The following is a 17,390-nucleotide window of genomic DNA, read 5'->3' as shown; positions in this document are numbered from 1 at the left end:
ACATAGGAAATGAATGGAAAAAAATATAAGTAAGTAAAAAATTTTGAGTTAGATACGTAATTATAAAGGGAGGGAGATACCATTATTTTAAAACACAGGAATTGACACTATTTCTGGTACAGCCACTGTGGTAAACAGTATGGAGTTTCCTCTAAAAGTTAAAAATGAAACTGCCTTTTGATCCAACAATTCCACTTCTGGGATTATATCTGAAGAAACCCCAAACACTAATTTGAAAGAATATATTCAACTCAACGTTCATAGCAGCACTATTTACAATCACCAAGATTTGGAAGCAGCTCAAATGCCCATCAATAGATGAGCAGATAAAAAAGCTGTGGTACATTTACATAATGGAATACTACTCAGGGATTAAAAAAATAAATAAAGGCTATTTACCTTTTGCCACAGCATGAATGGACCTGGAGAATGTTATGCTAAGCGGGATAAGCCAGTCAGAGAAAGACATGTACCATATGATTTCACCAGTATGTGGAATCTAATTAACAAAATAACCTAACATACAAAATAGGAACAACAGTACAGGTACATAGGACAGACTGACAGCTGTCAGAGGGGAAGGGGATCGGAGGGCTGGCTGAAAAAGGTGAAGGGATTAAAAATAAATAAATAAATAAATAAATAAATACCACATAGACACAGACAGAGCTGATAGTGGAAAAGAGGGGTGAGGGGAGGTGGAAGGGGGCAAAGGGAGGGTAAATGGGGGATAGGGGTGGAAGGAAACTTGACTTTGGGTGGTGAGTGCATGACGCAGTGCAGATGTTTAAGAGAGTTGTATGCCTGAATCCTGTATGGTTTTATTAGCCAGTATCACCCCAATAAATTCAATAAGAATAATGTTTTGAAGATAATCTGTAAAAAAAATTGAGTAAACGGCTGCAACACATGACAGAAGATAAAAGAATAGCCCTAATAGGGAAAGAGCATTTGCAAATCAGTAAGAAGGACCAATAGCCCAAGTGTTAACAAGTGGGCAGCGACCAGAGGGGAGAGGGAAGGGAATTTAAGGGGAAAAATGGGGAGGGATTTTGAGGAACAAGTATGAAAGACACAGGGATGAGGACGGGGGGGTGGGGGTGGAAATGGGAGGGAAGTGGGGAGACAGGGCGGGGGGGGCTGGGATGGGAGAAATAGACAAAAAAATGTACTTGAAAAATAATTAAATAAAAAAATTTAAAAAAAGTAGCAATGAATTTTGAAAATACCCAAATGAAGAATTACGCTAAGAGAATGTCAACTTTAGATATATCCTAGAAATACAAGTTTAGACTGCAATAAGATTTCATTTTTCATCCGTGGGATGCTAGATGGTATCTCTCAGATATGCGAGGCCAAATAGCCTTCTAATACTGAAACTCTTTTGCTGGACAACTGTTGCAGGATATGGAAAGGAAGTTGAGTAACTTGAGAGACCTCCAGCAGTGAAGTCATAAATGAAATGGCCTTCACGTAAAAATCCCAGTTTACTGTTTATAAAATCACACACTACAAGATTGTAGAGATTGTGTAATCTAATACCCCCTTTCCAGGTATGGAGCCCAAGTTCTATTCTGTGCTGAAGGTCATAACCCTAATGTGTGTTTCAGAAGTAGCTGGAGTTTGGCTTCCTTATAGCTTTATCATTTGGAGATTGGAAGGCAGGGCCAGTCCTCATAGCAGTGATACACAGACACAGTGTTTAGTTGTTGTTCTAGGAGGGAATGGAGAACTATTTACAAAATCAAAAGGAGCAGTTTTTGTTTTATAAAAATTAGCATTAACTGCAGTTTTCCTGAAACTTTCTGTGTAGTAAAGCTCTTTATTCTTGTTTTTTTTCCCTCTAGCATTCCCCTACGTTTTATCCTAATCTATGCTTTAAGTACAATTTTTAGAATGCTGATCTAATGTTTCCCAAGTTCTTTAGCTGAAGAACAATTGAATTAAAAAAATTAAAAACTAATGTATGTGTAAATGAATAACAAAACATTGGTATTTTAATGAAGAGTTAGCCTTTTGGGGATTAATTTCAGGTCATTTATCATCTTTCAGATTAGTTTTCAATTGTTACTTTGTCAAGTATAGTCAAGGAAGATTTTGTTATTCATGTATTTAGAGGGCTGGTTAACCATACATATTTTATGAATGGGGACATGTTTAGCACCACCTAATGGCAGGCAAGTAAAAAGAAATACCCTTTCTAATTTAAAACTTATTTGCATAATTCAAATTAAGCTATAGTAAGAGTTGCTTCTATGTGTAACCTTTTACATTCCCTTATGTACTATACAGGCAGCTAGAAATCTGTGTCCAAGCAGTTGGTTTGGATGGGAATGAAGCAGAAGGGATCTTGGCAATGAAACCAAGGGCTTTTTGCTTTCTTTATGAGAGCAAGGATAAGAAAATATCTGTATAATAGAACATATTGTTCTTATATGAAGTGTCATTTTAGCTTTAGAAGCTTATGCTTTGAGACTCCATTCTCCATACTCCAGTTAATTTTCTGACACAATATACCTTGACTACTGCATTAGCATATTTAATTTGCGTTGTTTTTTTCAGCAGTTGTTGACAAATCTTTGACCAATTTGATATACTGCTCTACTAGAGCATATTATACCTCTGAATTTGTAAATAAAGAGTTCTCTCTTTCTGTTTATTGCCTTGGAATTTTCCATAGATCATGAGTCAAATGATGTGTTTTAGATCAGGGATAAGTCTTACCTTATCAGGGGTGTCCAACCCACGGCCCGCGGACCGCATGCAGCTGAACATGGCTATGAATATGGCCCGACACAAAATTGTGAATTTACTTACAGCACTATGAGATATTTTGGTGATTATGTGTCACAATGTATTTAATGTGTGGCCCAAGACAGCTCTTCTTCATCCAGTGTGGCCCAGAGACACCAACACATTGGACACCCCTGCTAGGCCAGGCCTGATCATTTGATATGGTCCCCCAGCAGGATTTGAAAACGAGGAAAGATGAAGCAGAGACGTGCATGGTTCTGGAGGCAATTGCAGTCGGCCGACCCCAGAATAAATCCCCTTCCCTATGGAGGGCCTTTGGTTTCCAGCGCAGCCCAAAAGAAGCCCTGTCTCCTTTATACATGCATCATTCTGGTGGATGATGTTACTGCTCACATCAGTGTCCAGTAGTTACTCAGTGTTAAGCTGTCGAGCTGTTATGTGATTCTCATGTATGTTCTTGAGTGCTTACTTGACTCTCACCATGTAGTTTGTCTGCAAACACACACACACAGTATGCAGTTGATCTTTCCAACTAAACTAGAACGCCTTTGAGAACAGAGATGTGCCTCTTAAACCTCCTTGCCATTGTCAAAGCAATAAGTGAAATGCCTTACACAGGGGAAGCACTCTGTATTGTATAGTGAGCAGTGGGACACCAGGTAGAATGGAGGTGGGACCAGGAAGTGACGGGGGTGGGGGGGGAGACACCTGCGTGTGTGATCAGCACCACCTGTCTTGCTTCCTCAGCTGTGGACATCACTATGAGCCAAGAGTGCATGGGTTGTGGGCAGTCCAAAAGGGTGCGAGGAGACCCTGGGTTCCTGAAGGCTGCACACCTTTCGGTCACAGAAGGGTGTTTCAGGAAGTTGTCTCTGCGGGCCACTTCATAGCAGGGCTTCCCAGTCTTAGCTCCTGGTACTGGGCTGGTTGTTTCAAGTTAAGTATTTCAGAGGCTCCCCTGTGTTTTTTTCAGTTGTCTCAGAAAACCCATTTATTTTTATGACTGATAATATTTTCAATTGGATGTTCCTGAGTGTCCAATTTTGGGTGGACACCATGTCTTTTGATGTTGATGAGTTTTGCATAAATTCACCGTTCATTATATATTGATCAGTGGGAGCATGGGCCTGAGTTTCAAAGTCCAGATCAGCATTTGTAATAGAATAGGTTTAAAACCAAATGACTGGGACCATTCCAGTACATCGCTGTGTATCATTCCCTGACTGTAGTCAGGGCATCATAAATAATAATGAAAGTAAATGTATGCTTATCAGAAAGAATCAACAAACCCCCAGCAGTGACTTGCTGACTATACTTGTCTCCCAGGGATCAAGGCCAGCTTCCGCACGAGGGTGCCTGAAGGTCTGATCGTCTTTGCCGCATCCCCGGGCGGCCAGGAGGAGTATTTCGCACTACAGTTGAAACACGGGCGGCCTTATTTTCTTTTTGATCCTCAGGTAAATGACTAAACATAGGAGTTGAGATTTTTGAGTTTCCTAGGTGCCGGGTACTGAGGTAAGCACTTACGTTTTCACATTGCATGCTCCCCAGAAACAGAGAGGTAAGTGCTATTATTGTCCCTGCTTTATGAATGAAGAAAAAGAAGCAACCGTGATGGGACCTGCCCACGGCTCAGACAGCAGAGCGGCTTTCAAACCTCATGGTCTGACTCCACACGATTGATGACCATATGATACCTTCCAATGAGGATGAAAACTTCACATTTGGGTAGATCCATTTTTATTTTACTTGAGAGCCAAATTATGCCCCTGTTATTTATTTATTCAGTTTAGAGAATGAGGAAGAGGGGGTGAAAGAGAAATGTCACTTTGTTGTTCCACTTATTTGTGCATTGACTGGTCGATTCTTCTATGTGCCCTGACCAGGGATCGAACCTGCAACCTTGACATACTGGGAAAAGACTTTAACCAACTGAGCAACCTTTCCAGCGCAAATTATATCTCTCTTGACTTTCTCTCCTTCCCTGCCTTCCTTCCTCCCTTTTTTATATATATTTTTTGTTTGTTCACCAGGAATTATGTATCTGTCAGGTACTACTGTGCTGAGTGTTGCAGACAACACTAGTTTTAGAGTTTAATAGCATCAGGCCTGCTATGAAACAATCTAAGGAGGATACAGTAAAAATATATTTAAATTATTCATGAATGTTATGAAAGGGAAGTAGGAGATGCTGCATATTATGGCAGCATAAGATGAAGGCTCTCTCTTTTCTGAGTTGTCAGTCTGCTCTGGACATGTGATCTGTCACTGAGGTGTGGAACAAAGAAGAAACGTTGTTCGGGACAAGAGCTTGTGTCTCTACACGAAGGCATGTGCTTGAGGGAGAGCAGAGAGGGGAGGATTCTGGCGGGACGTGAGGGAAGCTCTGGGAATAAAATTCCCACGCAAAGCCTGCGTGGACAAGGACACGGCGTATTCGGTGCATGGAGATGTAGCAGTCGTGTCTGTAGAACAGAAAATCAAGAGGAAGAGTGACAGGTGGGAAAGCTGGCTAGAGGGGAAGGCATTTAGATTTCTGGAAGCAAATGTGAGGATTTAGATTTTTACTGAGGGCAATGGAAGCATTGGTTCACTTTAGCTAAACCGGGATTAGTGAACATTGCACATGTAATTGAGAAATGAGTAAGACTCTTTAAAGTAATTTTTCCATTCTGTTTTCTCAGGTTTTCCACTGAAACCTGATGATCTAAGTCATAAATTATACTTGACAAATAAATTTTTTTGTTCTATGGTAAAGCTAGCATACTCTTCCCCTCTGTGTGGAAAGGATCCTAAGCCAAGGGCTTGGGTGAGAATCCCAATGTCAGATGCCCTGAAGGCCCACTCACCTTGGAGAGGAAAGCTGGGTCCGGCCAGACCATCGGTGTCTGAGCATCGTAACTGGCTCTGTGCAGGGGACCTCAGGAGGCAGGCTGCCTCCCTTCCATGTTTGGAAGCCAGGAGAGCCACTGATTGGCAGCTGGATAGACGGGGGGTTGGGGGGGGGTGGGGAAAGGGTTACTTCTGGGGTTTTACCAAGAGCCTGATGATTTCTGGCTGCTACATCATAGCTCCTCAGGCCCACTGACTTCAGGGTGTCCCCTAGAATTTCAGCTTCTTAAGGGTTGCCCGTAGGAGGGCAGTGAGCAAGCAAAAAAGAAATAGCATCACACCTACGCAGCAGCAGCAGCTGTCTAGGAGGTGAGGCAGATGGCAAATGAACACAAAACATAGCAATCCACACACAGGCGTTGATTTAGTTACAGAACTAGAAATACTACTTTTCACTGGAAAACTTTAGATTAATTGGGGGAGAAACACTGTGTTGAGCCTCAAATTAGGTCAAAAAACCTAAAAATAGAAAAAGATAAAGAAAGATGGAAACTAACGTTAGAAGAAATTAAAGAGGAGAAAGAAACAGGCACAAAAAAAGGATGAGCAAAAATAATTAAATATAGAATAGGGGAGGCTATCTGATTTCAGAAAGAATTGATTATAAATTTATTGAAAGGACTCATCAAGGTTTAGCCAAGATTAAGCCAAGTTAATACTTCCATAGAACCTCTGTGTACTAGCAGTATTCTAAGTCTCTCTACTCATAAATGCACATACACTTAAATGTCACAACTCTGTGAGATTGGTATCATTATTCCTGCTATTCCTATTATATTCCTGTTATTCCAATTTTACAGGTGAAAAAATTTGAGTCATGGTTAAATTAATTTCCCCAAAGTTATACAGCTTCTTGGCGACCAAGCCAGGACTGAAACCCAGGCAAACGAGCCTCAAAGACCACGGTTCTAGCTCCAATACTACAGTGCTTTTCAACATGGAAGAAAAATGCTTGTTGATACCCACAGACACAGATAAAATACCATCCACGCACCCCATTGGAAGGAAATCTTTCAGCAAGGTTTCCAACCAAAAAGAACTTTTGAAAAGAACCTGAAATACAAAGAGGAGAAGCAGCAGTGAATAATAATCCCTGCAATATTTTCAACTTAAATAATTAATGACAGAGTAGAAATGGTTCACAGTGCCAAGGAATCTTTGAAATAGAAGAGATATACAGCGAAGGCAAAACTAAACAAAACTCGGATAATTATCTGGCACTAAAACAATCATGTGTTGAAGGAGAGGGAAATACAATTGACTTAAAAGTTTCTAAAGGTATCAGCTTTTAGTGGAGGGGGCCGGAGGGGCATAGATCACACGGGTGTCTAGTTTTCACAAAGTTAAAGAGACAAAAAACTTTGACTTTAAGTGTTGTGAAAAAACAAATTACTAATAGAAAGAAAATGTTCTAAGAACATCCCGGTTAACGAGATGAGAAAAGAGACTAAATGCCTAATTGTGATGCTCAAAAAAATCATGAAAAGAAAGGAAACAGAGCAATTGAACAGAAGAATGCAGAAGAGAAAGAGAGATCTGACTCAGATCTGGGGATTTGGGAAAAGAAGCCAGGGGAGAAAAACCCGAACCCTGTAGCCACTTATTGGGAGGGCTTTTAAAGTTTGCAGCAATGGATTCATGCTACTACTCTTATTTGATTCCTTGAAGGAGTCACTCGAGGTAGATAACAATGTCACCCCTGCTTCAGAGGAAGCGGCTTATCGTATCGGGTCACACAGTGATTTGGTAGTGAGGGAACTGGCACTGGCTTTGGTTTCTTTCATGCAATGCAACTCTGTTAAACACCTGCTGTGCTCCCCCACGGTGCTGGGCAGTTACACCCAGAGAGAACACGGGAGGGCAGTGGACAGAATGCCTCCCCAGCCACCCTCCCATGTGGACCTCCCTCCCCCTCCGTTAAGTTCACAATTGTCTCTGCTTACATTGGGCGGGACAGGGGACAATAGGCCCAGAACAACCTGCCATGGTGGCTTCACACTGCCTCCCATTTACAGGAGGTGACATTGTCACAAACGTCCTTCCCACTGTCTGAGAGTGACTCCAGGTGGCCCACGTGTTTTCAGTATTTGATAAACACCCCCTACCCCTACACACACCCTTTGCACATAGAGGGCAAACTCCTTGCAGAATTCATCCAAAAACATTTTCACCAGATCAGAAGCATCACTGCCGTCTCTTCCAACAGTGTGGTTTCTCTTCCTAAAGGATGTGATGCTGGAAGTCTGCAGAAGAGGAAGGTGAAAGCATTAAGCAACACTTTGCTCTTCTCTGCCACAGCCGTGTCACTGAGACCCTGAGGGTGGCTGCCTTCTGGAGCAGGGTCGCCCTACGGTGTAGTCGAGAAAATGGATTCGGTCACATCACACTAAGTGCTCAGGGACCATGATGCTGCCTCTGCATCAAACACTGAGCTCAAGCTCACTGGGGCTGTGTCCTTCCTCATCACCATGAAACTTACACTCTAGTGCAGCTTAACTGGGCATATTTGCTACCTTATTCCTGAAGGCCGTGGCTATTTTCAGACCAGGAATTATCGAGACTGAGGAGTGGAAATTCCGGGGATATCGTTTCATTATTTGTTCTCTTTTGGGGTGACAGTATGAACACAGCTCCTTGTACAAAGTTGGAGCTCCTCCAGGTTGAAAGAAGCTTATGTTTGTTTCGTGCCTTCTATTGACATGCAAATTATTTCTATTTCCAATATTAATGCTTCAGGGGCCATTTTAAGCCAGTTTTCATTCTTTGTGTCTTTAAGTGAGACAAGGTAATCTAATGAACATCTTATTATAGTCATCAGATAAATAGTTATTTCATTAATGGGTATTTCTTATCAGACTGCACAATCCAGTGAGGACAGTCTGTCTCTTGTCCTCAGATACATTCTGGAGGCTTAGCACAGTCCTTGAGCATAGTACATGTTCAATAAAGAATTGTGTATGGACAGATTGGCTGACTTTGTGACTTAATAATTGTTGGTAAAATACTGCTCGTGACTGGAGAAAAGTACCCATCTTCTAGAATGACATTTCCAGCTCTTGAATGATTATGTGACAGTTTAATTCTTATTTGTTTTACCAGTTTGTTAGACCCTCAAACTTTCGTCAATGGCTACTTGTAAATTACTGCTACCGAGTCCATTCAAACTGATGAAATTTTGAGTTTTGAAAAAAAGCATTTGGTAGGAATTTAAAGTTACTTTCTTGCATATAGTTTCAAAATAACTCAGTCATTGCGTACTTTGTTCTTTTTAAAATATCTTAATGAACATAAGTAATGAATGAATAAATAATGTAATCCTACATAAAGGTTTAGGTACAAAAACTTATTTGATTTCCCTTTTGACTATCTGATGCATGCTATGCATAAATATTTAGGGGAAAGGTGATTCTTCATAATATTTAAAATTATATGTGTATTAACATATTATGGACTGAGTACATGGAACCATTGTCAAGAGTGCCAGCAAAGAAAAATTATTGCATTGTTAATCATTACATATTTTAAAGTCTCTAACAATTACCTATCATCTTTCCATTCTTCCCCTGATTGATTCCCCTGATTGAAATTTGAATTTACTTGATCAGGTGCTATTTTATTGACCAGTAATGACTTGATTAGTTGTTCTCATTTAAATGTTTTATGCTCAGTGGCATTCATAGGAAATTCACATAACATTCTCATCTCACGTAGAAGGAAGCTATGAAAGTGAAAGCTTCCCAACCATCCTGAACAGCATCTTTTTAAAGTGTTTGCTATTTTCCAAATGAGTAGGAAAAAGCCACCTGACACGGCTTCAGAATTGATCCTTGTATAATTCTCTTAACATGGGTGGGGGAAAATAATCTTCAAAATGATGATCAGAGAATAATATGCTAAGTTCCTCTTAGCAGAAAGCACCTTTGGCACAGTGAGGTTGCATGTTCTGTGCTCGAATTTATCTCTAATAAATATGATTTCCGATGTAGAGAACTGTTCATGCTGCAGATTGTTGCCAGACAATATGAAGAACCACTTACTCAGGCACCTGATCTTTTAGAATGCGGCATCGTTTGTAACAATTTTAACGCTAACTAAGTACACTTTGATGAGACAGCATTTAATAAAATGCTCATTAATTTCATCATTAGCAAGGGTATGCTAAGAAGTAAGCCAGTTTCTTATGTCACGCCCAATTAGCATCCCGTGCTAGTAATCCCATTAGTATTGTTGAATTCACTAATGGAGAAACTAATGGGCATGGTACCAGGGCACATTAATTGGGCACGACACCAGTTCTGGTTTTAATTATTAAACTACGATAATGAAATGTGTGTTTGTAAAATATTTAAATGTTGAAATAGGGTTGAAGGAAATAAAGAACATGTTGAGAGAGGAAAGAGATAGAAGGAAAGTCAGCCTATGAATATTCAAGGGCTAGAAAATGAACTCAGCAAATGGTGGGTTTTTCTCTAGCCGGTCACGTTGTCTGTAAAAGTTGGGGTATTGTTTACGAGAGAAGCAACCCATTCATACCCATGGGAAATTGAAAGCTGTTTGGGGGTCATAGGAGATGCTGTATGTCATCCATGTTCTCACACTCTCTATGAGGCCTGACAGGAGCCAATTAACAGTGTAGAGTGGACATCTCATGTTGCTGAAGCTCTTTTAGGGAAATCTAAACAGAAATGTTTCAGATGGTATGATTCACATTGCAGTTTTTGCGATAAAAATCTTCAGCCATATTATATCAGGTAATATATAAGTTTCCTCGTTTCGAAAAATGTTATACCAAAATAGAGTTTTGTGAAACATTGCAAACAATTAAGAAAAAATTTTAATAATACTTTACCCAGTCTTATTTTGAGTTTTTAAAAATTGTCAGTGGTTGAAGTGCATTACTGCTCAGAAAATCAACTTTATCAAGAAAGAAAGAAAGAATTTTTTTCTTTCCTTTAGAAGGTTTAGAATAACTTCCTGGTTGCTCTTTCTTTGGTAGCAGTAATATTAACTGATGATGGTAACAAACTTGAAATGTCTTTTACGCATTCACACTAAAAGGAACAGCATTGTGTTAATCATAATATACTGAAAAAGTATTTGTTGGGCTGCAGTGTGCTGAGATAGTTCTTTTTTTCTTTTTTTATTCTCACTTCCTTTCTGAGACTCACTATTCTTGATATCTGCCATTTCCTGGTATCCGCTTAGGAACCCATTTTTAACTCTGACACTATTATCTTAGGCAAAAGTATAACTGCTAGATCTCAGACTATGAAGCACTGAGTACAAAGTTTAACCACAACACTAAACAGCCAGTTTTCAAATAACTGGCTAATTTTCAATGTCACTGCATTCCTCATTAGGTCACCTAGGCAAGAAAAACTAACTTGACAGACATTTCCCTGTCTTAAAAACTATATCGATTGAATAGTATTTGATTAGCTTCAAATTCTTGTCTTTTATATGCTTGATCAAAATTAAAATATAAATTGTAAAATAGGAACTTTATTACCTTTCTGATGAATATAGGTTATCAAAATGCAAGTGTGGGTAGGGAGCAATGGGGGGGAGTTGGGATCATTGTAACTGAACCCAATAAAAAAAGATTATATTCAAAATCAAGAAAAAGCAGGCATGCTTATGAGAAATTCTTACTCCAAAGAGGGGTCCTTTTCAGATTTGAGCACAGTGGTCTTCACAGAAACACATCCCCGATGAAACGGATGATGGTAGAAATCAATCAACTTCAGCTCTGAGTTCTGTTTGAAGCATACCTGCATCAGGCTCCTGTTAAGATTTATATATTTGTATGCATTCATTCATTCTCTCCTTCATTCTCTCCAGGGCTCATCAGTGGAGGTGACCACGACCAATGACGATGGCAAACAATACAGTGATGGCCAATGGCATGACGTAATCGCTATTCGGCATCAGGCTTTCGGCCAAATCACACTCGATGGGCAATATACCGGTACAAACTTCCCTGGTAGATGACGATGATTCTGTTGATGTGCCGATGGTGCCACACTCTTCTGTTATCTGTATTATGCCTGTTCTTCCCCCCTTTTCTCCACTCAACTGCGTCCAAATTGCTTGTTGAGGTTACCTTCGGTTGCTCCTACGTAATGAGGTCTGGCAACCATTTGCTCGTCCATACAGGGCATTTCTGTCAAGCAAAGATAAGACAAAGTCATCAGTAGCAATTTTGTATCTGGAACAGTTCTTTACCATTTGAAAGGGCATGAGCTTAGGTTTTTCTTCTTACTTTTGACTTCCAGAAGATGAATAAAACAAAGCAGTGATTGTATGCATTTCAGAGATGAGGAAACTGAGGCTCAGAAAAGGTAAATAATTGCTCCCAATTTGGTAGGCAGCATTCTTGGGGGACAGACATACCCTGTCTTTGCAAATCCAAGGTTAGTAGTATCCTTCCCATCCTACCCTATCTATCATCATCATGCAATTACAAAACAGGTACAGGATCTGTATGGTAATGCAGGCTTTTATTAATTTATTCAAGAGATACAAAATTGTAATGAGCACCTACTACATGCCAGGCATTGCTCTAAGAATTCTGGACACAGAAAAACTTACACTTTAGGTGGGAGAGGGGCAGGAGACAAAATAAATAACTATTGACCCATCAGTTATGTGCTGAGAATAATAAAGTCAGACGAGAGGGAAAGGGGTGAATGTGTGTGTGCTGGGAGAGGATGCTTTGGTTTTAAACTGTTAGAAGTGGCCTCTCTGATAAGGTGATGCCTGAGCAGAGACCTAAAGGGGGTGATAGGGTAAATCAGAGAGTGTTCAGCAGAAGGGTGTTTTGAGCCAGGTAATCAGTGGGCACCAGGGACCCGAGGTGAGACCATACCACATGGGACATGTCTGCGACCAACAGGAGGCCAGTGTAGGGAAGGGGGGTGGGCAAAGGGCTGGTGGTGGCCTATGACACCAGAGAAACCATTAGAGCTGTATGAAGTGAGGCTTTGTGGACTTTTTCCTGAAGAGAGGAAACCATCAGAGAATTCTGAGAGCGGAGCGACATGAAATGACTTCTTTCTTTAAAAGTAACATTCTGGCTGCTCCGATGAGACTGCCTTTTATGGGACTGTGGCTAGAAGCATGGAGACATGTGAATAGGCTCTTGTGGTAATTTTTAAACAATTCAGGCAAAAGCAATGATGGGTTTTTTTGAACAGGGAAGTCATTTGAATACAAAGAGATATGTGGAGATATGGTAAATGTTACATTAGAAAGAACAGATTGTCATAGAGCAGGCAAACTCCCACCTGTGGGCCAATTCAAGCTCTAGCCTGTTTTTGTAAAGTTTTATTGAAATCCAACTGTATCTATTTGTTCCATATTGTCTGTGGTTGCTTGGGGCTCTATGATCTGCAAAGCCTAAAATATATGCTGATTGGCCCTTCACAGACAGAGCTTGCTCACCCCTCCTGTAGAGCATGACACTAGATTTGGGGTCAGGGCTACCGAAGAAGGTAGCTGCCATAGCGAAGATGTCCGAGACATAGGGACAAGCAGATCGGGAGGGAGGCGTTCAGAGTTCAGTTTGCACTGGTTAGGTCTTAGATCTCCATGAGATACCCCAGTAGTGATGTCAGGCAAGTTACCGAACACACAAGTCTGAGTTCAGGGAGAGAGATTTGCAGACTAGAGATGCAAATCGGAGTTGTCGGCTGAGATGGATTTTAAAGCCGGGGGACCAGATATACGTAGGGCTGATCACAGTGGTTTGGGCTCTGAGAAGAACATTGCCGCTCCTCTGAAAGAAGAATGGAGTCAGAAATCTTAACGGGAGGTGTGCATTTTGATGCACAGAGTCGGGGACCCAGGCCTGTCCTGGGCTTTGGCCCTGGTACTTTGCACAGGTGCCCTGCCACCAACTTACTCTCTGAAGGATGTAGGGTGTCGTTGTAGGTGGAGCAAGAGATCAGAGATGGAGAAGGCCTGGGTCACCCCAACATTGAGATGTTGGGGCCGATGAGGGAGAACCCATGCAGAAAATTATCCAGGGCAGACGCTATGGGAAGGGAAGGACCAAGAAAGTGATGTCCCAAAACCCAGTGAAGGATTCACTTACTTGGTAAACGAGTAGAAAAGATAATCCTGCTGACATTGGACTTGCCTTCTGCGCCTCCCTAGGCTCCTCTGGGCGCTGGAACGGCAGCACCGTTATCGGAGAGAACACAGGCGTGTTTGTGGGGGGCCTGCCACAGGGCTTTGCCATCCGGAGGAGGCATCCCGGTGAGTCTGGGAAAGTTCTAGAATGTATAGGTCATCCCCAATATTTAGAATAGAATCAAATGACATTGCTTTAAAGAGGGAGTAGTAGTTAGTAGTGTTATTTTCTGTCTTATGTTGTATTTATTTCCTGTATCCATATGTCCCAATTTTCCCTTAGGTCTCTCCTCCTTTCTAAAGGAGCCTTGTATTAACTTCACTGAAAATCTTAGCCACCTATCCTTGATGTGTAAAAGTTTCTTAAACTTTTGCTTAAATGAATTATGCTATTTTAGCAGTGTGTGTCAATTTGGTTTGGAGATTTTTAAGTTGAACATAAAACCACCCAGAAATGGAGAGCCACGAGTTTGATTTTCAGTTTAAATTGGATGAAGAAGGTTTGCATGTGGACTGAGCTGTGTGAAAGGCAGTGACTAACTAACTCAGTCCCAAGATAGCCACAGGTGTATTAATAGCATGGGGTCTTTGCCACGACAGATGATTCGAGCCTGATGCCATGAGTGCTGTAATTGGGGCAGAGTCGAAGACATTCCTGTATTTTAGGGCAATGGAACAAAAACTGTGAAGCCAATACAACTAACCCGAGTGAAATTAACCTTAAGCAGAAAAAAATCTCCCTTCCTAGAAACAAGAGCAAAGTACTGATTGACTTGTAAAACAGACAAGTTTGTTATGATGAGGGAACTAAACTGTAAACAGTAAATTTAATAGAAACGGTTCCTTCAAATGTTACTTTTATAACATGATAGCACGTTTATTTTTTTAAGGTTTTATTTATTTATCTTTAGAGGGGAAGGGAAGGAGAGAGGGAGAGAAATATTAATGTGTGGTTGCCTCTTGTGTGTCCCCTGCTGGGAACTGGCCTGCAACCCAAGCGTGTGCCCTGACTGGGAATCCAGCTGCGGTTGTTTGGTTCACAGGCCCGCACTCAATCCGCTGAGCTACACCAGCCAGGGCACCATGTTTATTTTTTAAGATCAATGGCAGATGAAATGTCCTTGATAGGTCAAAAGGCATTATTTGCCCTGGCTGGTGTGGCTCAGTGGATTGAGTGCCAGCCTTTGAACTAAAGGGTCGCTGGTTCGATTCCCAGTCAGGGCACATGCCTGGGTTGCTGGCCAGGTCCCCAGCAAGGAGCGTGTGAGAGGCAACCACACATTGATGTTTTGCTCCCTCTCCTTCTCTCTCCCTTCCTCTCTCTCTAAAATATATATAAATAAAATCCTTTATAAGAGGCATTATTCTATCTACTACTATGAAACCAACTTCTATTTTGCCTTAACATCTGTTGCTGTATATACAACGGGTCAGGTTGGAACCAGGGCTAAACATTATCATTGTTACCACTTAGCATAGCTGGTGGTGGGTGTTTACATGAGTCATTAAGGGTCTGCAGTGAATAGGTGGAGAGAGCTATTGCCCGTTACTTTTACTTGCACATAAATTAATTGCTTGAAAAGAATTTTCAAACTACGTATTTCTTGATATCCCCCAACTCCCGCAGACATAATTCGAAAGGGCTTTGTGGGCTGCCTCAAGGACGTGTACTTTATGAAGAATTACAACCCCTCTGCTGTGTGGGAACCGCTGGTTTGGCAGAATTCTGAAGAGCAACTCAACGTGCAGAGCACCTGGGAAGGGTGCCCCTCTTCATTGCAGGAGGGGGCTCAGTTCCTAGGGACAGGTAAGTCCTCAGATAGCCATTGGGTATCACCTAGTATGCATGTTCTACCCTTGGCATAGTTTTATCTCACCTGTGCAATTACTTTGACCTCTCAGGAATACCTGCTTATGCCATGGTGCCCATAAATACATGCTCAAAGTTGGGAAATGTATTATAAATTGTAAGACTCATGAATAAGCGCATATAATTGTGTGTAAGCTCTGAGGTGGCCCAAAGCACCTCTTGGTTTACATGTGTTCGTATCAGAAATGTCCATTTGGAAGTCAATTGTTTTACCTGGAATAAAATTTACGTAGAAAGCTGTTTCAAAGGAGTTGCCAGGTTAACCCACAAATACCTACTTATTTTATTACATAGACGGGTACTATTGCTCAGAGTAAAATTTCAGCTTTGTGATGGGGTAAGTAGGTCATCAAAAAAGAGCTAGAGAGGATAACCCCTCTCATTGCCATTTTACCAAAGGCTACAGCAACGGTGATGTGGTGTTCCTGGTTTGCCCCACCCCAGTCTCTGCCTGGCAGCCCTCCAGGATAATGGGGTGGGGATGTGGAAGACGGGGATTTGATGGCTCATTCTTCAGATGAAAGCCCACCTTTGCCTCCTGACCTTGTAACTAAATGGGTCAGTTTTTTAGTTGCTTAAACTACATTTGAAATAGAAAGCTACCTGATATCATAATCTGTGTACTTTTTCATTGCTCTTTCTCATCGTCGCTTTCAGAAGTCAATGAACTGCCTATTGCTAAGATTTATATAAAACAGCAATACCTTAGCTGTATCCATGGTTTAGAGAATAAATTACTTCCTCTTACAAGGTATGTCAAGTTCATTCTCTCACTTCTGTACAATTACAAGGGGGCGTTCCTAACATTGAACTGCTTCTTCTTTTGTGAGACATGTACACAAGGACAGTGCATGTCCTGAGGGCACCTTATGGCACATGTACGATGCTGGCTTTCCACACGCTCATATGTACATATTCCTTTCTTTAAAGGATTCCTGGAACTCTATCCATACACGTTTCATGGTGGACTGGACTTTGAGATTTCCTTTACCTTCAGAACAGACCAGTTGAATGGATTGCTTCTCTTCATTTACAACAAAGATGGACCCGATTTTCTTGCTGTATGTTAATTTAATTTCATTTAATTTACCTTACAATGTCAGATCCAACTTTAAATAAACAAACCAGGGTTCACAGTATACTAAATAGGGGGTTCCTTTCAAATTTACTTTTGTTTTTATATTTTCCCCCTAAGTCATTTTCAGTGTTGGAGTTCTATGGAGCATTTTATATTTCAGGGTCACGATGATTTTTTAAATGACCATTATTACCAAGACCATGGAAATTGTAATTTTAAAAAATATTTTATTTATATATCTTTAGAGGGGAAGGGAAGGAGAGAGGGAGAGAAATATCAATGTATGGTTGCCTCTCGTGCGCCCCCTGCTGGGAACTGGCCTGCAACCCAGGCATGTGCCTTGACTGGGTATTGAACCATGGTTGTTTGGTTCACAGGCCCGCACTCAATCCACTGAGCTACACCAGCCAGGGCTGAAAATTGTAATTTTAACAAAACAGTATAAGGGATTAAAATCCAGCTTTCTACAATGGTATAAAAGTGCAGCGAACCCCTGTGAACATAGTACCCCACCCAGGTACTAAAATGTTACCCTTTTTTATATCTATGTCTCAGGTCTCTGCCAACCCATTTCCTGCTCTTTCTCCAGAGTTTGTATGTCACTAGAATCTTGTGTTTATTATTCTCTCTCATGCTTGTAGTTTGAATGCCATGCATGAATGT

At 41.1% G+C, this 17,390-nt stretch overlaps 1 protein-coding gene across 1 annotated transcript in view; it reads left to right on the top strand.

Annotated features, from left to right (window-relative positions):
- The window catches only part of USH2A (usherin), a 505,359-nt gene that overhangs the window by 191,563 nt on the left and 296,406 nt on the right, over window positions 1–17,390 (top strand). The window contains exons 21-25 of the mRNA XM_053667304.1: window positions 4,081–4,211; window positions 11,488–11,614; window positions 13,804–13,905; window positions 15,407–15,586; window positions 16,580–16,710. Coding sequence (XP_053523279.1) covers window positions 4,081–4,211; window positions 11,488–11,614; window positions 13,804–13,905; window positions 15,407–15,586; window positions 16,580–16,710 — 671 coding nt within the window. The remainder of the gene's footprint in view (window positions 1–4,080; window positions 4,212–11,487; window positions 11,615–13,803; window positions 13,906–15,406; window positions 15,587–16,579; window positions 16,711–17,390) is intronic.

This window comes from Artibeus jamaicensis, unplaced genomic scaffold (genome assembly GCF_021234435.1).
Source record: "Artibeus jamaicensis isolate MK-2021 breed Jamaican fruit bat unplaced genomic scaffold, CSHL_Jam_final contig_467, whole genome shotgun sequence".
Lineage (NCBI taxonomy): Eukaryota > Metazoa > Chordata > Mammalia > Chiroptera > Phyllostomidae > Artibeus > Artibeus jamaicensis.
This window is presented reverse-complemented; position numbering and strand designations above follow the sequence as displayed.